Here is a 26,321-nt window from a genome sequence, read left to right on the forward strand (position 1 = left end):
GCTTGAACCCAGGAGGCAGAGGTTGCAGTGAGCCGAGATCGTACCACTGCACTTCAGCCTAGGCGACAGAGCAAGATTCCGTCTTAAGAAAACAAAACAAACAAACAAACAAACAAAAAAACCCTGTCTCTACTAAAAATAACAAAAACCAGCCAGGTGTGATGGCACTCGCCTGTAGTCCCCAGGTACTCAGGCGACTAAGAATGAGAATCGCTTGAACCCAGGAGGTAGAGGTGGTTGCAGTGAGCCAAGATCATGCCACTGTACTCCACCCTTGGTGACAGGCATGGTGGCTCTTGCCTGTAATCCCAGCACTTTGGAAGGCTAAAGCAGGTGAATTGCTTGAGCTCAGGAGTTCAAGACCAGCCTGGCCAAAAAGTACCAAAAAAAAAAAAAAAAAAAAAAAAGCTGGTTATGGTGGCACATGCCTGGAGTCCCGGCTACCCAGGAGGCTGAGCTAGCAGGATTGCTTGAGCCCAGATCGAGGCTGCAGTGAGCCACGATTACACCACTGCCCTCCAGCCACAGCAAGACCCTATCTCAAAAAACAAACAAACAAAACAAACAAAAATCAAGAATTTTTAACATGTTAGAACAATAACAATAACAAAAACAGATTCTAGTGGACATTTTAGAACTGAAAAATAACATCTGGAGTTAATTCTAGTAGATTTAATAGATTAGATACAAGAATACAAAATTAGAGAACTAGAAGACAAAAATATTCAAACTTCTAATCAAATTAGCTTCCCAACATATCAGGATTATTCTTACCCATACTCAGGCTAGTTTCCCTTTTCTTCGCCTGTCCTCAACCTAAAACTTATTTTTCTTATTTTTTTCTTTAAAAATATTTGACAAATAAAAATTATATATTTATGGTGTATAATATGTTGTTTTGAAATATGTATACATTGTAGAATGGCTACATTGAGTTAATTAACATATGCATTACTTCACGTGCTTTTTTGTGATGGGAACAGCTTAAAATCTACTCTCTTTGCAATTTTTAAGAATGTAGTATGTTGTTATTAACTATAGTTACCCTGTTGGACGATGTATCTCTTCACCTTATTCCTTCTATCTAACTGAAATTTCATTGTTTTTTTAATTCTACCTATTGTTTCAAGTCCCAATTCTACTTATCCTATTGAAGGCTTACACACCCGATCTCAGTAGACAAGATTAGGAAATTTTGAGGAGTGGCGGTCTTTGGGAGAGAGTTGCCTGGCAAGCCAACACAGAACACTGTTAGTCATACATGAAGTGCAAAATGTATAGATAGACAGGTGACTGACACCAAGTAAATTTAGCAGCAAGCAGCTGAGGTTCTAGTGATAGAATCTGGGTTGCAGAGAGAGAATTCTACTTTCCAGATAATCGGGGAAGCAAAACAGATCCTATTTGCAGATAAATTGAAATTAAGAAAATGTGTTATGAAACCATGGCAGGAAATGAAACCAGAGACCCCTAACCATAGCACAAAGTTAGTGGTATTGTCCACACAAAAAAAATAGGGCCAAGCCTCAATTCCTGGAAGTCTGTTTTTGGCAGAGTTGTTGAGGCGGGGAAGTAACACACTGAAGAACTCTAGCCAGGTAAAGAGCTGTAATTGTTGGCTGGGCGTAGTGGCTCACACCTGCAATCCCAGCACTTTGGGAGGCTGAGGTGGGCGGATCACCTGAGGTCAGGAGTTTGAGACCAGCCTGACCAACATGGAGAAACCCCATCTCTACTAAAAATACAAAATTAGCTGAGCATGATGGCTCATGCCACTTCAGCTACTCTAGAGGCTGAGGTAGGAGAATGGCTTGAACCCAGGAGGTGGAGGTTGCTGTGAGCTGAGATCGCGCTATTGCACTCCAGCCTGGGCAACAAGAGCAAAACTCCGTCCAAAAAAAGAAAAAAAGATCTATAATTGTTAAAGTTCTGCTGTATTGGAACCAAGGTGGTCCCAGAATCCAGTGATGTTTGAGTGGCTTCAGGTATGAAAATTGGAGGGCTTTGAAGACACGAAACATACTAGTTATTATCCCATGAATGTATAAATATAACTTTGCATGAATTATTCTAAGGTTGCTTTTTTGTTGTTAACGGGAGCAGTTGAAAGAAAAATACATGAACAAAATAAAGTTTTCTCAGTGGAAACTTAAAAGTCTAATATCTGCCCTTTTCTCATTTCTTTAGTGTTGCTCAGCACTTAAAATTCATTTTAAACTCTTTGTTTTCAGTTCCTGTGTTTTTCTTTTTTCTCTTTGTATAGTCTGGTAAACAGGGCTTGTCATTTAGTCTCTCTTTCCCATTGTTTGCCGTAGTGACTACTAAAAAGGTAAGGATTATTGAGGTATAATTCGCACTTTTAAGTAAATTTACCCATTTTTAGTGTACAATTCTGTGAGTTCTAAAAGATGCATATGGTTATGTAACAGCCGCTAACATCAAGGTATAGACTGACTCCATTCCCAAAAGTTCCCTCATGCTATTCCCCTCCCCTACCTCCAGCCACTGGCAACCACTGATCTGCTATGGCTCCCTTTTATTTACCTTTTCCAGAATGAGACATATAAATGGAATCATTTAGTATGTAGATTTTGAATCTGGCTTCTTTCCCTTACCAAAATGCATTTTAGATCTATTCATGTTGTGTAGAGCGTGAGTTCATTCTTTTTTTATCACTGAATAGTACTCCATTGTATGAATATGACATCATTTGATTATTCATGCACAGGTGAAGTACATTTGAGTTGTATCCAGTTTCTGGCTATTTTGAACAAAAACACTATAAATATTCACTAAGTGACTACTTTTTTAATTGGAACAGCTTAGAAGTCAGGCAGTGTGACAGTGTGGATACAAATCAAGTGGGAAGACACCTGAGACCTGGGATCTCATACTAGTTTTGCATCAGCCAGCTGTGATTTAAATAATTTAACTTCTCTGTGCCTGCTTGTTTTATAAAATGTGCCTCATTCAGGACTTACTCTAGTTTTGAAATAACATGGTTTTGTGCTGTTAAGACATTTACTATTGTCTAAGAGGAGAGACTATAAATGGTTACATACATTTCATAAAAGTAATTATATAAAATCAACATAACTAATATTTAACCTTAGGAGTAATTTTGTCTCTTTAAGTTCAATCATGAATAGTTTGAACATAATATGATTTGCTTAATGAATTTTACAGGTCCTTATAATATCAAACTTTTTATTAACTGTATAATCCAACTAATTTTACATTGGAAAATTATTTTGATAATACATTTTTTTTTTAAGACAGTCTTGCTCTGTCACCCAGGCTGGAGTGTAGTGGTTTAGTCTAGGCTCACTGTAGCCTTAACCTCCTGGGTTCAAGCAATCCTTCTGCCTCAGCCTCCAAGTAGCTGGAACTACAGGTGCGTGCTGCCACGCCCAGCTAATTTTTTGTACTTTTTAAAAATAGAGACGGGGTTTCACCATGTTGGCCAGGCTGGTCTTGAACTCCTGGGCTCAAGCGATCCACCTATGTCAGCCTCCCAAAGTGCTGGGATTACAGCCATGAGCCATCACATCCAGCTAATAATACTCGTAAATAAAACGTTTGATAAATATTTTCTTTTAAAATATTTTAGGCTTTATTATTAATTAACATTTATTTATTTTTTTAATTTAGATGGGTCTAGGAAAGACAATCCAGGCAATTGGAATTGCTTACTTCTATAAAGAGGAATGGCCTCTGTTAATAGTGGTCCCTTCGTCTCTGAGGTACCCTTGGACAGAAGAAATTGAAAAATGGATCCCAGAGCTAAGTCCAGAAGAAATCAATGTTATTCAGAATAAAACTGATGTTAGGTAAGAACCACTTTTTAATCTTTAAGAAAAGAAGTCTTCCTTGTGTGTACCTGGTATGTATTCATGTTTTAGAATGCAATATCACCTATAGATCATAATTTAGAAGTGGAATAAGTAGTATGGATAATTTTATTTTACATTTTAAAATATGAATTATTTATCTAAAACCCAACAGTATATTTTATTTCTAAGTTCCTTTATGGTACATTTTTAAAGTAAAAGTAAAATATGTATACTTTTAAAGATATATATATATGTATATATATACTTTATATGTACCTTAAACATATTTGAAACTATCTTAAGGTTCAAAAATAAATCTCACAACTTTTCATTGATTGACTTGAAGCTTTGTATCTTTTATTGTCAGCAACTTTAGTAGATTTTGCTTTCCAATTTGTTAATTAATATGCAAGTTTTGTGTATGACTCATTAGTAAGTTTGATTTTCCTTATTTATAATTTTAATATTTTATATCTTGAAAATATTTGCTTTGTGTTTATTGGAGGCTCTCACTCTAAAATCTGTTATAGTGTTGTTAGTATTTTTTTCCTCATTTTGCTTTCTAGCCATTAGAATAAGACAACCAGTTTGAATATTGATGAGCTGTTACATGGAATGTGTAGGTGATTCATACAAATTATTTCTCTGGAGGTTCAAAGTTATCTATTTCTGAACCTTAAATAAAAAGCAGTACATCTACTGAAATAAATATCTATTAATACTTAGATTTTTTAATTTTGGTATTATTGTACTGTATTTTATTCTCTAAGACTGTTAACATAAAAGGTATATGTAAAAATAAAGTTATCTTATGAATGTGGAAGGAGGAAGCACAAAATGTATGGAGGGCCTTTTCACTTTCAACTTTGCAGTGCTAATTCAGTGGAATGTATCTTTATGGGCCCAAGAAAATCTGAACTCTATTTACATGGTTAAAATGAAAAAACTGCTCTCTTATTCTAATCATGATAAATAAATCTCTCCAATAAAACCACATGAAATTGAAAAGACTTACAAATTTAGAGAATGTAGAATTTTTGAAGACCTCCAAAACCATCATGTTAGTTATACCTTATTTATTTAATGTAATTAATTAATTTTTTTTTTTTTTTTTGGAGGCGACATCTCACTCTGTCGCCCAGGCTGGAATACAGTGGCACCATGTTGACTCACTACAACCTCCGCCTCCTGGGTTCAAGGGATTCTCCTACCTCAGCCTCCTAAGTAGCTGGGATTACAGGCACCACCAACCACGCCTGGCTGACTTTTTAAATTTTTAGTGGAGACGGGGTTTCACCATGTTGGTCAGGCTGGTCTCAAACTCCTGACCTCACGTGATCCGCCCACCTTGGCCTCCCAAAGTGCTGGGATTACAGGCGTGAGCCACTGCACCTGGCTGATATACCTTATTTAAATGTTCATATTTAAATTTTCTTAAAATGACTCTTCTGTCATCTTTTATAGCTACTAGGGCTAGTTTTTATATTATTTTGAAAATATACTCTTGCAGTTAAATGGTGGATAATATTTTTATTTGAATTGTATTTGGGATATGTTAGATATATCTACAACTCCAGAGTAGAAGTTTCCTGGAGGATGTTAGTTAAGGACAGAAAACTACCCAGGGTCTTCCAGGTACTGAAAGAAACAGGTTTAGGTGTATACCAATATGTCCACCACAAATACGTATACTTTCCTTCTGGCTTATATCAGTTATGCTTGGACTGTTTACTAGTCCAGAGATGGTAGGACAGAAGCTACAGACTGCTGCAGTGGCCTTTGAAGCCATTGTCTCCTATATGTTGCGCTCAGTATACCTAAGTTAGATAGTAATAGTAATTAATCCAGTACTTTTCTTCCTCAGGCTCTTCCTGGTGTTTGAATACAGTGAGAAAATTATAGGTCTCGGCCAGGCGCAGTGGCTTACGCCTGTAATCCCAGCATTTTGGGAGGCCGAGGTGGGTGGATCACGAGGTCAGAAATCTAGACCATCCCGGCTAACACAATGAAACCCCGTCTCTACTAAAAATACAAAAAATTAGCCAGGTATGGTGGTGGACGCCTGTAATCCCAGCTACTCAGGAGGCTGAGGCAGGAGAATGGCGTGAACCCGGGAGGCGGAGCTTGCGATGAGCCGAGAGAGAGCTTGCGGTGAGTCCAGATGGCACCACTGCACTCCAGCCTGGGCGACAGAGCGAGACTCTGTCTCAAAAAAAAACAAGAAAATTGTAGGTCTCTGTATTAAGTAGATTAATCCAGGGCTTAAAATGCAGTTGCCCTAGTGGTTCTGGCTGCTTAGGACCTCTACCTTTTCTGTTAGAGGACAGAGAATTGCAGAAGACTGGCTCTGTCCTGTATTTTTTTCTGGTGATATAGAAAATGCAAAAGTGATATGTCTTAGTATTAATGAATTTATTTGTCTATTTCATTCTACAAACTTTATTTGGGATCATAGCACTGTGTATGAATACTACTAAAAGATGAGTAAGACACATTCCCTGCCCTTACCAATCTCATGATATGGTAACAGACATAAATATGTAAATGAATAATTTATTGACAGCAAGATAAAGAATATTACAGATGTGTGAATTATAGAAATCTGAAGATCAGGGATCATTTTAGCTCAATGGCTCTTGATGTGAGGTGGTACCCGCCTCTTCTAACCACACTTCACACTTCATCACCTTAGGTCCAGGAACTTTTTTGTTGTCACAGTGACTTGTCCACTGTCCCTTAATGGATAGGACCAGGAAGTGAAGCTCTGCAATGCACTCAACAGCCCTGTACGTCTGTTCTGCTACTGGTATTTTGAGCAGGAGGGGCTGTTCAGTGCACCGCAGAGCTTCACTTAGTCCTGCTCAAAATACCAGTAGCATCTGGATTGAAAAACTGCTATCTTATTTGTGTGAAGGTTTCATTAAGAGTCAACTAGTATTTAATTATCCATTTTATGCGTGATCCTAGGTACACAGAAGCAAATATTGTCAGAACGTAATGTGACTTGCTGGATGTCAAAACCTTTCAAAGATCATTTGACTAAAACTTTGGTTTTGGTTATGCAAGACTGTAAATTTTGGATCCTGTTTTATTAGATTTGAGGATTGTGAAATCTTAAGAGTTTCAGTAACAGTACCATCTCCTTTTATTTTTCCTCTATTCTGCTTTCTTCTCCTGTGTGTTTTTTCACAATAGAGTTGTATTGTTTATGATAACGTCATTACTGAGATATTTTTTAAGTACATGGATTTTCTTTTCTAGGAGAATATCGACCAGTAAAGTGACAGTTCTGGGTTATGGTCTCTTAACCGCAGATGCAGAGACTTTGATAGATGCACTGAATAACCAGAACTTCAAAGTAGTTATAGTGGATGAATCACACTACATGAAATCCAGAAATGCAACTCGCAGCAGGATTTTATTGCCAGTAGTACAGAAAGCCAGACGAGCCATTCTTCTTACAGGAACACCAGCTTTAGGAAGGCCTGAAGAGGTATTACAATCCTTATACTCTGAACTTGAAAGAAGAGAAGGGAGGTAGGAGGGATATTGAATTAACCACCTGTTTTGCAATTTTTGATTTCAAATTAGATGCCTCAAATGCTAGAGGAGTACATTGGGAATTTATAGATAGTACGTATGTTTTATCATGGCTATTTTAATCTATTTACATTTAAACTTTCGCCAGGCTTGTAGGTGTGTATAAAAAAACAGCTTTTATCTTTATGATAAGGCTTCCATACATAGTACAACTGTATAATATTCTTCACAATGTGTTCCTGAGGTTCTTCTATGGTCTTAATCTTCATTTATCCTATCTATTTTACATTATAAGCTGCTTAGGATTGGGATTGAATCTACCTTATTTCTTTTACATTGCATTGCAGAACTTCTTTCTGTTCTTTCACTTTAAGATTCACATTTGGGAAAGTAAAGAGAAACTAAAGCTTATGTGCAGACCAGATAAGGTATCTGCCTAGAATGAAAGAATAAGGCATACATTTGATATCCCATTTAGCTTTTGCTACTCTAAGAGATGGGTAGTACATGGAGTGGTTAAAGAGTTAGGAAGAAGACATGATGGAAGAAATGTCTGTAAGTTTTAGTGTTCCTTAAGGAAATTCTGTTTACTAATGAACACTGAATCATGGAAAAACATGGGCTGTCTTGTAGGGTTGCTGGGAGAATTAAAGGTAATACTGCTTTGATAGTACCTCACCCTGTGCCTTGTCACACAGTCACTCAACATATGGTAGCCAATATTATGTTAATTTTTGAGCCAAGCCTGGGTGACAGCTATTATCATTGCCTGTCTAACAGTATTACCTAAGCTCTACTTTCAATTCTATCCTGGAAATCTTGTGAGATACATATAAAAGTACATAGATAGTGATGATAAAATGTTTAATTTTACCTTTTACAGTTTTTTCTCTTGGATACCCACTGACAGTGCTGTAGCTCCAAGTAATTGATATATGTCCCCAAATTATGTCATTGAATAATAGGGGTGATTATATCCTTTAAAAAAAATCATGAAACGTATCCTTCAAGATACTCAGTCCTACTGAGTCCAGTGAGTAGGCTGGACTCAGTAACTCATGCCTGTAATCCCAGCACTTTGGGAAGCTGAGGCGAGTGGATCACTTGAGGCCAGAAGTTCAAGACCAGCCTGGCCAGCATTGGTGAAACCCCATCTTTACTAAAAATACAAAATTAGCTGGGCATGGTGGCCTGGCCTGTAGTTCCAGCTACCCGGGAGGCTGAGGCAGGAGAATCACTTGAACCTAGGAGGCCAAGGTTGCGGTGAGCTGAGATCTGACCATTGCACTCCAGCCTGAGCGACAGAGTGAGACTCTGTCTCAAAAAAAAAAAAAAAAACCGTACATTTTAAATGATGATAACAAAATAAATACTCATCTATTTATTATCGAGCTTAAGAAATAGAACATTGACAATACAACAGTGGCTCTTACATCCTACTCTTATCACATGTCATTACTTTTCACTCTTCACCTATGGTAGCCACTATTCAAACCAAGGGTAAATACCAATTTTGTGAGTACTAATGATTGTACAATTTGTGTTTGGGATTTTTTTTAAGAAAAATAATATAAAATTTGAAATTCTAAGTTAGGAGTTTTGAAATTAGGAAGTGTGAGTTCTCTCATTTTGTTTTTCTTTCTTTCTTTCTTTCTTTTTTTTTTTTTTTAAGACAGAGTCTCACTCTGTTGCCCAGGCTGGAGTGCAGTGGCATGATCTTAGCTCACAGCAACCTCCACCTCCCAGGTTCAAGCAGTTCTTCCACCTCAGCCTCCCGAGTAGCTAGGATTACAGGTGCGTGCCACCACGCCTGGCACATTTTTGTATTTTTAGTAGAGACTGGATTTTACCATGTTGGCCAGTCTGCTTTCAAACTCCTGGCCTCAAGTGATCTGCCCATCTTAGCCTCCCAAAGGGCTGGGATTACAGGTTTGAGCCACCGCGCCCAGTCTATTTCCACTCTAATCTTTATTGTGACCTTCCTTCTATTTGCTGTGTGTTGTTTGCCCTTACTTTTCCAGTGTGTTAAGGTGAAAAATTAGGTTATTGATTTGAGTTCTTCTTGTTTAACATAGGCATATGCAACTATTAATTTCCCTCTTAGCACTATTTTTGCTGCAACTCATGTTTTGGTATGTTGTGTTCTCAATTTCCCTTATCTCAAAGTGTTTTCTAATTTCCTTTGTGATTTCTTCTTTGGCCCATTGGTTATTTCTGAATATGTTGTCATATTAAACGGACATAAAGCACTGAAGTCACTTTAGAAAAATTTAGGAGTTACTTAAAACGTTACTGTATCACCCAATAATTTTATTCTTAGGTATATACCCAAGAGAACTGAAAACAAGTTCTCACCAGAAATTATATACTCATGTGTATAGTTACATAGTAGCATTATTCATGATATTCAAAAAGTGGGAACAAGTAAAATACTCATCAATTGATGAATGTATAAACAAATGTGATATAGCCATACAATGGAATTATTTGGACCTAAAGAGGAATGAAATACTATATATGCTATAACATGAATTAACTTTGAAAGCACTATGCTGGGTGAAATAAGCCAGATACAAAAGGCTGCGTATCATATGATTCTATTTATATGAAATGCCCAGAATAGGCCAAGTCATAGAGACCGAAAGTGGATTAGTAGGTGGCAGAATCAGAAGAGAGGAGAAATAGGCAGTGACTACTAATGGGTATGGAAGTTTTTTGAGGGATGATAAAAATATTATAGAATTGGTCATGATTGGTGCACAACTGTGTGAATCTATTGAAAGCCACTGAATTATGTTCTTTAAAAGTTTGAATAGTATATGAATTACATGTCACAATAAAGCTGTTGGTTTTAAAAAATATATTAAAATAATGAGACAGTACTCTGTGCAGCCTATCAGAGTTGTAAAAATGAAAATGTTTCAAGATACTATTGATGGGAGTGTAAATTGGGATAATCTTACTGGGCAACATGGTAACATTATCAAACTTTAAAACAGCATATACCTTAGAATCAGCTATTCCATTTCTAAATATAATCCTACATCACCTCTAATAGAAATGCAAATGGATGGATGAATGAATGGATGGATGAATGGATAGATGATTAATAGATATACTACACCTATATATTCATATATACACACACACACACACACACACACACACACACACACAAAGTTATATGAAGTTGCTAGTATTAGTAACTTCATAAAAGCTAGAAATAGGCCGGGCGTGGTGGCTCATACCTGTAATCCCAGCACTTTGGGAGGTCGAGGCGGGTGGATCACGAGGTCAGGAGATCGAGATCATCCTGGCCAATAAGGTGAAACCCCGACTCTACTAAAAATGCAAAAACAAAATTAGCCGGGCGTGGAAGTGGTCACCTGTAGTCCCAGCTACTCGGGAGACTGAGGTGAGAGAATGGCGTGAACCCTGGAGGCGGAGCTTGCAGTGAGCCGAGATTGCGCCGCTGCACTCCAGCCTGAGCGACAGAGCGAGACTCTGTCTCAAAAATAAATAAATAAAATGCTGGAAATAGCCTATATGTCCAATATCAGGAGTCTGTTTAAATATTTTACAGTACATCTACATCATAATGGGTTGCTATTCAGTTTTGTTTTTGTTTTTTTTGTTTTTTTTTTTTTTTTTAATTATACTTTTTGTGCTAGGGTACATGTGCACAAGATGCAGGTTTGTTACATATGTATACATGTGCCATGTTGGTGTGCTGCACCCATTAACTCGTCATTTACATTAGGTATATCTCCTAATGCTATCCCTCCTCCCTCCCCCCTCCCCCCACACCACAACAGGTCCCGGTGTGTGATGTTCCCCTTCCTGTGTCCAAATGATCTCATTGTTCAATTCCCACCTATGAGTGAGAAAATGCGGTGTTTGGTTTTCTGTTCTTGCGATAGTTTGCTGAGAATGCCATTCAGTTTTTTTTTTTTTTTTTTTTTTTTTTTTTGAGACGGAGTCTGGCTCTGCCGCCCAGGCTGGAGTGCAGTGGCCGGATCTCAGCTCACTGCAAGCTCCGCCTCCCGGGTTCACGCCATTCTCCTGCCTCAGCCTCCCGAGTAGCTGGGACTACAGGCGCCCGCCACCTCGCCCGGCTAGTTTTTTGTATTTTTTTTAGTAGAGACGGGGTTTCACCGTGTTAGCCAGGATGGTCTCGATCTCCTGACCTCGTGATCCACCCGCCTCGGCCTCCCAAAGTGCTGGGATTACAGGCTTGAGCCACCGCGCCCGGCCTGCCATTCAGTTTTTAAATAGTGCATTATTATTATATTGTTTATATAAGGCTTTAAAACTAAATAAAAATAGACACGTGTACTTTAAAAGTGTCTGAGACATGTTTTATGGGACACAATTCTAGTTGTGTAACAATATATATGATATGATCCTCTTTATGTGAATAAATGTATGCTTATATCAACATAGAAAAATGTGTATTTATACAACACATGACGATTACCCCGATGAATAAAAGGGAGAGGACTTGAGAAAGAAAGAGTTGGATTTTCTTTTATACTTCCTACTATTTTGTTAAATGGTTTTATCATTGTAATAATAATTTACTTGAAAATATTACAACATATTATGAACACTTGTATTGTTATAGCTTTTCATGCAGATTGAAGCTCTCTTTCCACAAAAATTTGGAAGATGGACCGACTATGCAAAAAGATACTGTAATGCACGCATCAGGTAAGACAAACTATTTTCCATAAACTTTTTCCTTACATATTTACTGTGAACATTGCTTTATTAATCATTCTTTATTCCAGTGTTTTACAAATTTGTGGTAGCTATGAAATAATTGGTGGAATTTTTTTTTTTTTTTTTTTTTTTTTGAGGCGGAGTCTCGCTCTGTTGCCCAGGCTGGAGTGCAGTGGCCGGATCTCAGCTCACTGCAAGCTCCGGCTCCTGGGTTTACGCCATTCTCCTGCCTCAGCCTCCCGAGTAGCTGGGACTACAGGCGCCCGCCACCTTGCCCGGCTGGTTTTTTGTGTTTTTTTAGTAGAGATGGGGTTTCACCGTGTTAGCCAGGATGGTCTTGATCTCCTGACTTCGTGATCCACCCTTCTCGGCCTCCCAAAGTGCTGGGATTACAGGCTTGAGCCACCGCGCCCGGCAGTTGGTGGATTATTATGTATAGGTGGATGAACTATATGTAAAATAAATAAAAGTAATAGATAATATTTTTATTTTTTAGTTTCTACTTTTTATTTTTGAAATTGTTTATTTTTATTGGCTACATTTACATGTACATTATACAAAAGTAAAAAGTAAGTGTTTCTTCCACTCTTGTCTCTCAGCCAACCATTTCCCTTCGCGTGTAACCATTGTTGGCACTTTCTTTTGTATCCTTCTGAAGATACTCTTTGGGTGAGCAAGCATGTGTAATACAAAACATGATTATATGTGTATAATATTACTTCATTTTATTTCAACATATATAGCACAATTTGTTTATTATTCTGCAGCTCGCTTTCTTCATCTAGTATGTATTGTAGATCTTTCCATATCAGTTACTCAAAGAGCTTTGATATTCATTTTATTTTATTTTATAGTATTTTTTTCAGACAGAGTCTCTCTCTGTTGCGCAGGCTGGATGGAGTGCAGTGGTATAATCTCGGCTCACTGCAACCTCTGCTTCCGATGTTCAAGCAATTCTCCTGCCTCAGCCTCCTGAGTAGCTGAGATTACAGGCATGCGCCACCATGCCCGGCTAATTTTTGTTATTTTTACTAGAGATGGGGTTTCACCATGTTGGCCAGGCTGGTCTCGAACTCCTGACCTCAGGTGATTCGCCTGCCTTGGCCTCCCGAAGTGCTGGGATTACAGGCGTGAGCCACCACGCCCAGCCTGATATTCATTTTAAATGCTGCATCTATTATACCGTTTAGAATTTATTTATGCAGTCTACTCTTAGTGGACGTTTATAGTATATAGCTATGCATACAATGCAGCAGTGAATATCTTTGCACATGTTGAGAGGTAGTATTTTATAGTTCTGAAGAACATGGAAATTTAGAGCTAGACCACTTGTGTTTTATTTTCACATCTACTATTGTGGAATGCTTCATTTTAGAAAAGTAACTTTATCTCCTCATACCTCAGTTTCTTCAGCTCAAAAAAAATGGCAAAGTATTATGCCTGCCTTGGAGAGTTATTATGAGACTTACATTACCTAATATTTATAAAGTGCTTGAACAGTGACCATACGTGGGGAGTACTCGATAGTTGTTAGCTATTTTCATATTTCATGCCATATACATAGGGGAAAAAATCTTAAGATAAAGTTATAGAAGTGAAATTGCTAGTTTAAAGGGCATGTGCATTTTTATATTATTAGATTTTTCCAAATCATGCTCCATGGAAGACACAGCTTTTTATATTTCCACCAGCCCTATGCCAGATTGTTTCTTTTTCTATACCTTTCAAACATAGTGAAATATAAATTATTTTATTCTTGGCCAATGTGAACTGATAGTAGCTTTAATACACATTTGTCCGTTATGTCATTAAATGCATTTGAGCATTTTTTTTCACACATACGTGTTACTTGTACTTTTTTTCTGTCAGTTGTCTGTGTGTGCTGCTTGCCCTGTCTTCTAAATGTGTTGGCTTTTTTCTTGATATGCTGAATATCTTTATATATTACAAAAATAATCTCTTTGTATGTGATATGAGTCTCTCATGGTTTTTTCCCAATGCATTTTTTTTTTTTATAATTCCTTTAAATAACACCACATGGTCATGGTTTTCTGATGCTTTTTAAAGAGCTCCAAAGTACAAAGATAAAATTCTTCTAAATTGTTTCTATGAAGTCAAACACTTAATACCAAAATCAGACAAGATAGCACAAAAATGAAAACGAGTCTACAAATGCACAAATCCTCAATATTAATAGATTAATGAAATCCAGAAACTCATTAAAAACCTAATATATTGATTATATGCAAATGACTTTCACATTAGGAATTCAAGGAAAGTTGAATATTAAGAAACATATCAATATAATTCGCCATATTAATAATGACAAAGAGAAACCTCATCATCTCTATATGTGCTGGGAAGTCCTTAGGTAAAATATAGCATTTACCCTCCCTGTATTTTTGGGGTTTTTTTGTTTTTGTTTTTGTTTTTTGAGACGGAGTCTCACTCTGTCGCCCAGGCTGGAGTGCAGTGGCATGATCATGGCTCACTGCAACCTCCGCCTCCTAGGTTCAAGCAACTCTCCTGCTTCAGCCTCCGAGTAGCTGGGACTACAGCCGTGCGCTAATTTTTGTTTGTTTGTTTGTTTTGTTTTGTATGTTTAGTAGAGACAGGGTTTCACATATTGGCCAGGCTGGTCTCGAATTCCTGACCTCAGGTGATCCACCTGCCACAACCTCCCAAAGTGCTGGGATTACAGGCGTAAGCTACCACGCCTAGCCAACATTTACCCTTGATTACAGTTTTTAATAAATTTAGGGTATATATGTATAAGTGTGTCTTTACATATATATGTGTGTATATGTTTATGGGTGTCTTTCAATCCCAAAACAACTACCACATGAAACACTAAAATCAGGCGCATGCCACCACACCTGGCTAATTTTTGTATTTTTAGTAGAGACGGGGGTTTCACCATGTTGGCCAGGCTGGTCTTGAACTCCTGACCTCGTGATCTGCCCACTTCGGCCTCCCAAAGTGCTGGGATTATAGGCGTGAGCTACCACACCCAGCCAAGATTTTACTTTTTTCTGAATTTATTTGTAGATATAATATATTCAAATAAGAATATTCTCCTTGTAGATCCAGAACATTGATTCTGAATATTATTTGAAAAAATAGGCCGGGTGCGGTGGCTCAAGCCTGTAATCCCAGCACTTTGGGAGGCCGACATGGGCGGATCACGAGGTCAGGAGATCGAGACCATCCTGGCGAACACGGTGAAACCCCGTCTCTACTAAAAAATACAAAAAACTAGCCGCGCGCGGTGGCGGGCGCTTGTAGTCCCAGCTACTTGGGAAGGCTGAGGCAGGAGAATGGCGTAAACCCGGGAGGCGGAGCTTGCAGTGAGCTGAGATCCGGCCACTGCACTCCAGCCTGGGCGACAGAGCCAGACTCCGTCTCAAAAAAAAAAAAAAAAAGAAAAGAAAAGAAAAAATAAATAAGCAACAATTGTCAAGAAAGTTATGAAAAACTAGAGTATTAAAAAAAAGGGGGCCCAACACAGCACCTCATGCCTGTTGTAATCCCAGCACTTTGAGAGGCCGAGCCGGGTGGATCACCTGAGGTCAGGAGTTCGAGACCAGTTTGGCCAACATGGTGAAACCCCGTCTCTAATAAAAATACAAAAATTAACTGGATGTGGTGGTGGGCACCTGTAATCCCAGCTACTCAGGAGGCTGAGGCAGGAGAATCGCTAGAACCCAGGAGGCGGAGGTTGTAGTGAGCCAAAATTGCACTGTTGCCCTCCAGCCTGGGTGACAAGAGCAAGACTCTGTCTTAAAGAAAAAAAGGGAAAGGGATTCTTTCCCCTCTTCTTTTGAAATTGTTTATTTTTATTGGCTAGATTTACATGTACATTATACAAAAGTAAAAAGTAAGTGTTTCTTCCACTCTTGTCTCTCAGCCAACCATTTCCCTTCACATGTAACCAGTGTTGGCACTTTCTTTTGTATCCTTCTGAAGGATAAATAAATTCCAGATGAGTGAAATATTTAAACATTATTAAATAAAACTCTAAATAAAACAGAGGACTTCTTTTATAACTTTGTTGTAGGGAAGTCATAAAAAGGAATATATTTGATTGTGTAAGAATTTCAAAGGTGTCACCCTTCTGGAAAATATATATAAAGTAAAAAGAAATTTCTAATTAAGGAAAAATTATTTATGTGTTGCAAATTAAAGAGAAGGCTAATTTCAATGACTGAGAAAAATGTGCAAAAAATGTAAACAAATAATTGATAGAAAAGGAAATGCAAATAGGTTTTGACTGCATAAATCTAATTGATAAAAGAAATGTAAATTGAAACTATAGTAAGACAAATTTTTAACTATTATAGTTATAAAAATTATAACGTTTAACAAAACAGTATATCAATGAGCATATGAAGAAAAAGGAACTGTCTTACATTGTTGAAAGGAATGTAATGGCTATACCATCTATTTGGGGGTTTTTTTTGAGACAGGGTCTTGTTTTGTCACTCAGGTTGGAGTGCAGTGGCACTGTCATGGCTCACTGCAGCCTCAGCTGACTTGGCTCAAGTGATCCTCCCACCTCAGCCTCCCTAGTAGCTGGGGCTACAGGGATCCACCATGTCTGGCTAATTCTTTGTGTGTGTGTTTTTTGTTGTTGTTGTTGTTGTTGTTTCTGAGACAGAGTCTTGCTCTGTTACCAGGCTGGAGTGCAGTGGCATGATCTTGGCTCACTGCAACCTCTGCCTCCTGGGTTCAAGCGATTCTCCTGCCTCAGCCTCCCAAGTAGCTGGGATTACAGGCATGTGCCACACACGCAGCTAATTTTTGTATTTTTAGTAGAGACAGGTTTCGCCACATTGGTGAAGCTGGTCTCAAACTCCTGACCTCAGGTGATCTGCCCGCTTTGGCCTCCCAAAGTGCTGGGATTACAGGCGTGAGCCACCACACCTGGCAGTTTTTAAAAATTTTTTGTAGAGACGGGGTCTCACTGCATTGCCCAGGCTTGTCTGGAACTCTGAGCTCGAGTGATCCTCCCACCTCAGCACACTTAAGTGCTGGAATTACAGTCATGAGCCACCCTGCCTGACCTATACCGTCTATTAATAGAAATTTCACTATAGCTACCAAACATTGAAAAGCCCATACACTTAACCTAGCAATTAAAATTTAAGTTTATCCTATACTTGTTCATATATACTATTATATGTAATTGTTCATGTATGTTCTTATACATGTGTGTTCACATACTTATTAAATACACAACATATAGATATACACATACACACATATGCAAAATTTAAATTGCATGTTTAATAAATAATACATGATTGGATAACAACTAGTTGTAGAGAACTTACTGTAAATTATTGTACATCCATACAACGGAATACTGTGTAATCTTGATGCAACTTATTTCTAAGATATAGTGTTGAAAGAAAAGGAAATTACAAAAAATTTTGTTATCTTTTATATTTTTTAAAACGTGTATGTGTAAAACACACACACTGATTTTCCCTAGATACCTTGAAATTGTCAACATGGTAACCTCTGATGCCCCTGACCCGACTAACAGTCTCTGAGACTTCTCTATAGAAGCCACTGGGCACTGTGGAGTCCACTTTGCATGCTGTTAGTTTAACTGTTCAGCATAATGTGATTACCCAGCTGGCTGGAGATTTATAACAAGAGACCACTTTGCAGTGGCATGTGATCAGTTTGATAGGGAATTTGACCTGCATTGTGTTCCTCACTGGAGTGAGTTACTAGCTAGAAGCTCTTTGAGGGCAGAACACTTGTTTTTTCCAGTATTCTATTCCCAGTGGCTAACGTGGCACCTGGCACATGATATCCAATGTGTATTCAATTATTGAATACTAGATCTGGGGGTTTTTTTTTGTATGCTAGATCCATGTAACTTCTTGACATGAATAACATTATTCATCTGCTAAATTCACAGATGTTGTCAAACTAATAGGGTTACTCAGACATAACTTAAAATTGCTCTGAAAATTGACATAGTATTAGAAAACACGCAGCACAATCATCTTGGAGAAGGATTTCTTATACTTTAGATTTGGAGCTTCTGGAATAAAAGGGCTGAACTAAGTGCTTTGGGTAATCTTTCCCAGCTTAAAGTTTGGTTTCTTCATATGGACTTTAAAAATCATGAGCAAAATAGGGATTCTTCTTATAAGTGAAATACTAAGAGGAGTTTTTACATAACTGACACTGTTACATTTATTTTACTACTTCTGTTTAAAGAAAAAAATAGACAAACCAGTATAATTTGGCTACTTTCTATTAAGAATTTTAAGTTAATATAGTTTTGTGACTTGGACTGAGAGAGTTTTATGACACAAAGTTCTTAGTTGTTTTTCTGGTAACTGGGGGCATAATTAATTTGCTAACATCAGTTCTGATTAAACTATAAATCCATTTAGATGCCAGTTTGACCAAAGTAATAACTCTTTAGTCTTTACCAAGTGTTTTTTTTTTTTTAACAATGCATGGAAATGACTATAATGATTTTGCTACAGTGCCACAAATTAATATCCCTTCCCTCCACTTGGAAATCAACAGTAACAAATGTAGTAAACATTGTAAGTTGCCTACCCCGTCTTCCTTCCAAACAGATTCCTGATTTACTTCAGGTATATATACAAATCTATAGGACTCTGGGAAAGTTGACTTTGTATCCTTTTTCGCTGGTGGATTCTGGTCATTCTAAGCCAGTTAGCACATAGTATTCTTCAGACAACTGTTAGTGGTCTGAAGCATGCTGAAGAAGGGCTTTGTTTCAAGGATGGAGGGCAAGATAAGCATCTTAAGCTGAATATGAACAAAGAAGCATGTTGTCCTACCTGCTGCTGGTAGCTGTCTTCTGACCATGTTGGGTATCGGGTTTAGATGAGGCAAGCTTTTTAATGGCACAGTGAAGAGGTGCAAGGAATCCAAGAGTTGACCAATCCAAGAGCCTTTCTGGACTCTGAATTCCTTTTATTCATGTTGTAAAACATTCCTTTTTTTATTAAGCGGTCTTGATTCAGAGTTTCAGTTGCTTATAGCCAAAAACCATGGTTCCTGGCACATTATTTCTAAATATTCATTTTGTTCCTATCATAGGCCTTTTTTTTTTTTTTTTTTTTCATGGTGCTGGGTATTGTTGGGAAGCTCTTAATCGTAATTCTTGCAGACTATAAATGCCAAAAGTTTGCCGACATAAAACAAACATACTTATCTGTATTTATCTTCTAGAGTCTGGAACAACCTATGTGGTCAATAAGCATTTCTTTTTTCTGTTTCATGACTAGGACTTGTCATATGACAATAGAAAGAGACAGTACACCTGTCTCTTTCTTACTTAATGCCTACTCTGTTTCATTAAGAGATTAAAATTCATCTCTGTGAAATGCTTTATGATTGTGGAGGACATGTTCTGTTTTCTGGAGAAAGCCATTTCAAGATTAATATCATGCTTCTCAAAAGGCATTTTCTTTCAGGTTCCATTTCAGAAGTTTTATGTTATTCCTTTACTTCTTTACCTTGAAAGCACTATGGTTCCATAGACTCTAATTCAGCTCAAGTCACTTCCTGGCATTTTAAGTTAGTCTGTGGAATGCTATATATTTTTCCATAATGTTTTGATTCTGTGAAGGTGTCATTTTCACACTATAATTTTGCAGAATGCAAATTTTGGTTAGTTATTCAGTTCTAGACCCATATTTTATATTTGAAATGTCATGACTGTATTCAAAATAAGTTAAGTGAAGCTTCAGCAAGGGGTTTGCTTTTATAAAGTGTATTAAATACCTAAGTAATGACAAACAGAAATGTACTACTGCAAATGTAGTTCAGGGATGAGAAGTCAGGGTATAGATAACCAACTACCTGGTTTGACTTGAGACAGACAGCAGAAGTATTACTCAGCCAGAACATCTCTTATCTAAAATGCCTTACATCATTCACTTTACAGGGTTATATTTAGAGGAAGCTATAAATGCAAATATGATTTGGAGAAGGCAACATATTCAGTTGTCAACCATTAGCACATTGTATGATCAATTGTTAAAACTAAAAGACTTTGGAGATCACCCAGTTCCCCTCTGTCATTTTGTAAGCACTTGGTAAGTTTAAATGGCTTACTCTATCTCACTTTCTTTTATGTTTTCTTTTTCCCCCTGGAAGTAATAAAGACTTAGGGAATGGCAACTTTAATAAATATTCTTTTACATAGAAAAAGAGGACATATAGATAACCCAGCCAAGCATCCTGTTATCAGCAGCTGTCTTCAAAAAGTATGCTGTGGGAAGACATATTGGTCTTCCCTAATATTATATTTTTGTTTTTGTTGTTTTCTTTTGTTTGAGACAGAGTCTTGCTCTTTTGCCTGGGCTGGAGTGCAGTGGTGCAATCTCTGCTTGCTGCAACCTCCGCCTCTCGGGTTCAAGCAATTCTTCTGCCTCAGCCTCCCGAATAGCTGGGACTGCAGGCATGCGCCACCACACCAGGCAATTTTTTGTATTTTTAGTGAAGACAGAGTTTCACCATGTTGGCCAAGCTGGTCTTGAACTCCGGACCTCAAGCCATCCGCCCACCTCAGCTTCCCAAAATGCTGGGATTTACAGGCATGAGCCACAGCGCCCAGCCTCTTCCAATGGTGTGTGATTCATCAGTTTTTTTAGTCTTCTCTGTCATTGATATTTTGTACCAGTTCCACCTCTAAGGAGAATTCGTTGTCTAAATTTTTATGAGAGGAAAAATGCTGCATGATAATACAAATTAAAAGTATTTATAGCCATACCTAAAGATTGTTAATTAATGGGTCATTGTCAGCTTCAAGAAATGTCTCGAGGGAGAGCATCAGGATAAATAGCTAATGCATGCAGGGCTTGATACCTAGGTCATGGGTTGATAGGTACAGCAAACCACATGGCACTCATTTACCGGTGTAACAAACCTGTACATCCTGCACATGTATCCTGGAACTTTAAATTAAATTAAATTTTATTTATTTATTTATTTATTTATTTTTGAGATGGAATCTTGCTCTATTGCCCAGGCTGGAGTGCAGTGGTGCGATCTCAGCACACTACAACCTCCATCTCCCAGGTTCAAGTGATTCTCCTGCCTCAACCTCCTGAGTAGCTGGATTACAGGTGCCTGCCACCATGCCTGGCTAAATTTTTGTATTTTTAGTAGAGACGGGGTTTTACATGTTAGCCACGATGGTCTCGATCTCCTGACCTCGTGATCCATCTGCCTCGGCCTCCCGAAGTGTTAGGATTATAGGTGTGAGCCACCGCGCCTGGCCTAAGTTAAATTAAATTTTTAAAAAAATGTCTCTTATGGAATTGTGCTGTCCCTCCTTTGTCCTCAGCATTGTTGCATTTAATGTTCTCACGCATGACTAAATAGAGGTTGTGTCTATTCCATTTGCAAATGGTTCAAATCTGAGAGAAATAGTTAATATAGTGGATGGCAGAGATATGTTTGAAAAACAATTAGATAAATATTAATAGAATATGTATTCTGCATTGAGATTTAGAAAGTCAGCTTTGTGTGGAAGGGATTTGAGAAACCCTCACCTATTTATCAATAGTTCAGTTCTAAAAGATTTGTAGTTTTGAATAACCTTAGGCTAAATTGGAATAAGGGATGGTTCTACTTCATTCATTGATTAGACTGCATCTAGAGTACAGTTTAATTTTGAATTTATCCATTCATTCTGAAAGTATTTTAGGATGCCTCTTATATGCTAAGCCATGTGGTAGCCATCAGATATGCATTAGGGAACAAGACACACATAGTCCAGCCTTCACTTGAGTTTTCAAGTCAAATACTAATCTAGTTGAATATTCTAGAACTAAAAGAAGAGAGTTTCAAGACAGTGATGGAGTTAGGTAGGGATAATATACAGAGTCTTGTTCTTCATAATGGCAATAAGAAGGCATTGCAAGGTATTTTGGTTTTTAATTATCAGTATTATAGGTTCTTAAATTGCAGTAAAATATGCATAACAAAATTTATCATTTAGTATTTTTAAATGTACAGTTCAGTAGATACGGTTGCCTATATGTATATGTTTTAGGTTTTTTAACTGCAGTAAAATATGTACAACAAAATTTACCATTTAAACATTTTAAAATGTACAATTCAGTGACCTTCAGTACATTCTAATGTGTTTCACTACATTCTGTTGTTGTGCAACCATTACCACTCTTCATCATCAGAACTTTTTCATCATTCCAAATTGAAACTCTGTACCCATTAAATAATTGTCCCCATTTCCCCTTCCCCAGTCCCTATAATGTGAAACTTAAAGCATGAAACATACATCATTAGATTTACAAATTTGATTTATTATCTAAGATATTTCACATGGTTCAAAATTCTAAACCTATAAAAGAGTATACACATTGAAAAACCCCTCTTACCTAAATTCTTCTCCCTATAGGCAACTGTATGTGGTTTTAATCTTTTCTCAGAAACTGTGTGCATATTCAAGCAAATTCATATGTTGTAAAAAGATTGTAATGTAAGCATAAACATTGTTTTGTACTTTCCCCTTTTGTCTTTTTTTCGTATACATAAATAACTTCTTCCTTTTTATGGTTGCATGTCATTATATCATTGGAAATATACTGTACTTTTGGGGATGGCAGGAAGTTGTGAGTTTGCATTGTACGGTTTATATTTTCTCTGTGGAATGGGAAGGACAATCATATGTTCAGTGAAATGGAAAAATAGAGGGTTAAAGGTTTCATGAAAGTTGATGTGGTTTGAAATTTTGCCAAATGAGAATGAGATTAGTGTGGTAGGATTGTTAACAGCTTTAGTAACCATTTGAGATCAGCAACTCCAGATTTGTAATGGAACCAGTTCTCTAAGGTACAATTTCTCCAGCCACACCCAGCAACCTGGATACAGGCCTGGAAAAGGCTTCAGGCCTTTTTGATCCTGAAGTTGGATCCATTCAAGATTGGATTTTTTCAACAGCTTATGATGCATGGACTGTGAGACAAGGGAACTTAATTTGTATTAATAAGAACAAAGGTAATGTATGAACTCTGAAATCAAAAGGGCTGAGGAAAGATGTGAAGACAAAAAAATATAATGGATTTGGAAATGAGAGGAGTCAGTTGACTGAAAGGTATTGATGCGATAGTAAAGACCATAGTGAGTATAAATGAACAAGCACCTTAGAAGAATGGGGTAAGTAGAGAGTGGAATGTCTGAATTTACCAGGTAGAATGGTTTCTTAGGACCTGGTTATAACCATAGGGATAGTTGGAGTAGATTTTAGAAGGTCCGGCAGGGCGCGGTGGCTCACGCCTGTAATCCCAGCACTTTGGGAGGCCGCAACAGGCAGATCACAAGGTCGGGAGATTGAGACCATCCTGGCTAACACAGTGAAACCCCATCTCTACTAAAAATATGAAAAAAGTAGCCGGGCATGGTGGCGGTCGCCTGTAGTGCCAGCTACTCTGGAGGCTGAATCAGGAGAATGGTGTGAACCCGGGAAGCGGAGCTTGCAGTGAGCCGAGATTGCACCACTGCACTCCAGCCTGGGCGACAGAGTGAGACTCCATCTCAAAAAAAAAAAAAAGATTTTAGAAGGTCATTGAAGACAATAAGTGTGAGGAACTAAGAGGGAACTAGGAGCCATGTTTTAAGCATTTTAACAAATGAAAACATATCTGGGAAAGGGTGACCAGAATAATGAGAGGAATCTCATATTCAGTTCTACAAATGTCTAATGTTATTGATTGCCTACTATATTTAAGATATTATTTCAGAGCTGCCAGCAATACAAAGATGAATAAGACATAGTACTTGATCTTATGAAGCCTATAGGAATTTGAAAGCAAGAAGCCCTAAGGGGAATAGGTTTTTAAATATTTAAAGATCTGTCATGTTTTAAAAGAATTAGACTTCTGTCTTTGTGGCCTCAGAGAGCAAAACTAGTATCAAGCAGTGGAACTTAATCCTGATGTAGATTTTGGCTTAATATGAGTAAGAACTTTTAAAATATATATACTTACATATGTAGCACTATAACAATAAAAATGGAAAGGAAAAATACCATAATTCTGCTATACTAACAGGTAAACTGTTTTCATTTTTTATTTCTACTCTTGTCTATATATCTAATAATTATTACATAGTTTTATCTATCTTACATGTAATGAATGCTATCATCTGCTAATTTTCTCTTAGCAATGCCTTGTCCCATACGTTAACATTGTCTTTATAAGTTGTTTGATTTTCTTTAGTTTTATTAATTTAAAGATGGTTTATTGCATTTGGGAAAGTTATCCATAGTTATTTTAACAAACCACACATAGAAAAAACATTTTTTTAAAAAAGTAAAAGTCTCCTAGTCCCTGATAAAACAGACTTTAAACCAACAAAGATCAAAAGAGACAAAGAAGGCCATTACTATAATGGTAAAGGGATCCATTCAACAAGAAGAGCTAACTGTCCTGAATATATATGCACCCCATACAGGAGCACCCAGATTCATAAAGCAAGTCCTTAGAGACCTACAAAGAGACCTAGACTCCCACACAATAGTAATGGGAGACTTTACACCTCACTGTCAATATTAGACAGATCAATGAGACAGAAGGTTAACAAGGATATCCAGGACTTGAGCACAGCTCTGCACCAAGCAGACCTAATAGACATCTACAGAATTCTCCACCCCAAATCCACAGAATATACATTCTTCTTAGCACCACATTGCATTTACTCTAAAATTGACTACATGATTGGAAGTAAAACACTCCTGAGCAAATGTAAAAGAACAGAAATTACAACAAACTCTCAGACCACAGTGTGATCAAATGAGAACTCAGGATTAAGAAACTCACTTAAAACTGCACAACTACATGGAAACTGGATAATCTGCTCCTGAATGACTACTGGGTAAATAACGAAATGAAGGCAGAAATAAAGATGTTCTTTGAAACCAATGAGAACAAAGACACAACATACCAGAATCTCTGGGACACATTTAAAGCAGTATGTAGAGGGAAATTCATAGCACTAAATGCCCATAAGAGAAAGCAGGAAAGATCTAAAATCGATACCCTAACATCACAGTTAAAAGAACTAGAGAAGCAAGAGCAAACAAATTCAAAAGCTAGCAGAAGGCAAGAAATAACTAAGATCAGAGCAGAACTGAAGGAGATAGAGACACAAAAAAAACAAAATCAGTGATTCAAAAAAAATCAGTGAATCCAGGAGCTGGTTTTTTGAAAAGATCAACAAAATTGATAGACTGCTAGCAAGACTAATAAAGAGGAAAAGAGAGAAGAATCAAATAGATGCAATAAAAAATGATAAAAGGGATATCACCACTGATCCCACAGAAATACAAACTTCCATCAGAGAATACTATAAACACCTCTACGCAAATAAACTAGAAAATCTAGAAGAAATGGATAAATTCCTGGACGCATACACCCTCCCAAGATTAAACCATGAAGAAGTTGAATCTCTGAATAGACCAATAACAGGCTCTGAAATTGAGGCAATAATAGCCTACCAACCCAAAAAAGTCCAGGACAAGACAGATTCACAGCCAAATTCTACCAGAGGTACAAAGAGGAGCTGGTGCCACTCCTTCTGAAACTATTCCAAACAACAGAAAAAGGGAATCCTCCTTAACTCATTTTATGAGGCCAGCCTCATCCTGATACCAAAGCCTGGCAGAGACACGACAGAAAAAGAGAATTTTAGACTAATATCCCTGATGAACATCGATGCGAAAATCCTCAGTAAAATAGGGGCAAACCGAATCCAGCAGCACAGGAAAGAGCTTATGCACCACGATCAAGTCACCTTCATCCCTGGGATGCAAGGCTGGTTCAACATACACAAATGAGTAAACATAATCCATCACATAAACGGAACCAACAACAAAAGCCACATGACTGTCTCAATAGATGCAAAAAAGGCCTTCAACAAAATTCAACAGCCCTTCATGCCAAAAACTCTGAGTAAACTAGGTATTTATGGAACGCATCTCAAAATAATAAGAGCTATTTATGATAAACCACAGCCAATATCATACTGAATGGCCTAAACCTGGAAGCATTCCCTTTGAAAACCAGCGCAAGACAAGGATGCACTCTCTGACCACTCCTATTCAACATAGTGTTGGAAGTTCTGGCCAGGGCAATCAGGCAAGAGAAAGAAATAAAGGGTATTCAATTAGGAAAAGAGGAAGTCAAATTGTCACTGTTT

The 26,321-nt window shown here is 37.5% G+C and overlaps 1 protein-coding gene across 3 annotated transcripts in view; it reads left to right on the plus strand.

The window, feature by feature from the left end:
- Positions 1-26,321, plus strand: part of ZRANB3 (zinc finger, RAN-binding domain containing 3) — a 338,584-nt gene that overhangs the window by 182,288 nt on the left and 129,975 nt on the right. For all 3 annotated transcript variants that reach the window (XM_011970281.1, XM_011970284.1, XM_011970283.1), the window contains exons 4-6: positions 3,652-3,830; positions 7,095-7,326; positions 11,998-12,083. In XM_011970281.1, coding sequence (XP_011825671.1) covers positions 3,652-3,830; positions 7,095-7,326; positions 11,998-12,083 — 497 coding nt within the window. The remainder of the gene's footprint in view (positions 1-3,651; positions 3,831-7,094; positions 7,327-11,997; positions 12,084-26,321) is intronic.

Source organism: Mandrillus leucophaeus, unplaced genomic scaffold, assembly GCF_000951045.1.
Source record: "Mandrillus leucophaeus isolate KB7577 unplaced genomic scaffold, Mleu.le_1.0 Scaffold94, whole genome shotgun sequence".
NCBI lineage: Eukaryota > Metazoa > Chordata > Mammalia > Primates > Cercopithecidae > Mandrillus > Mandrillus leucophaeus.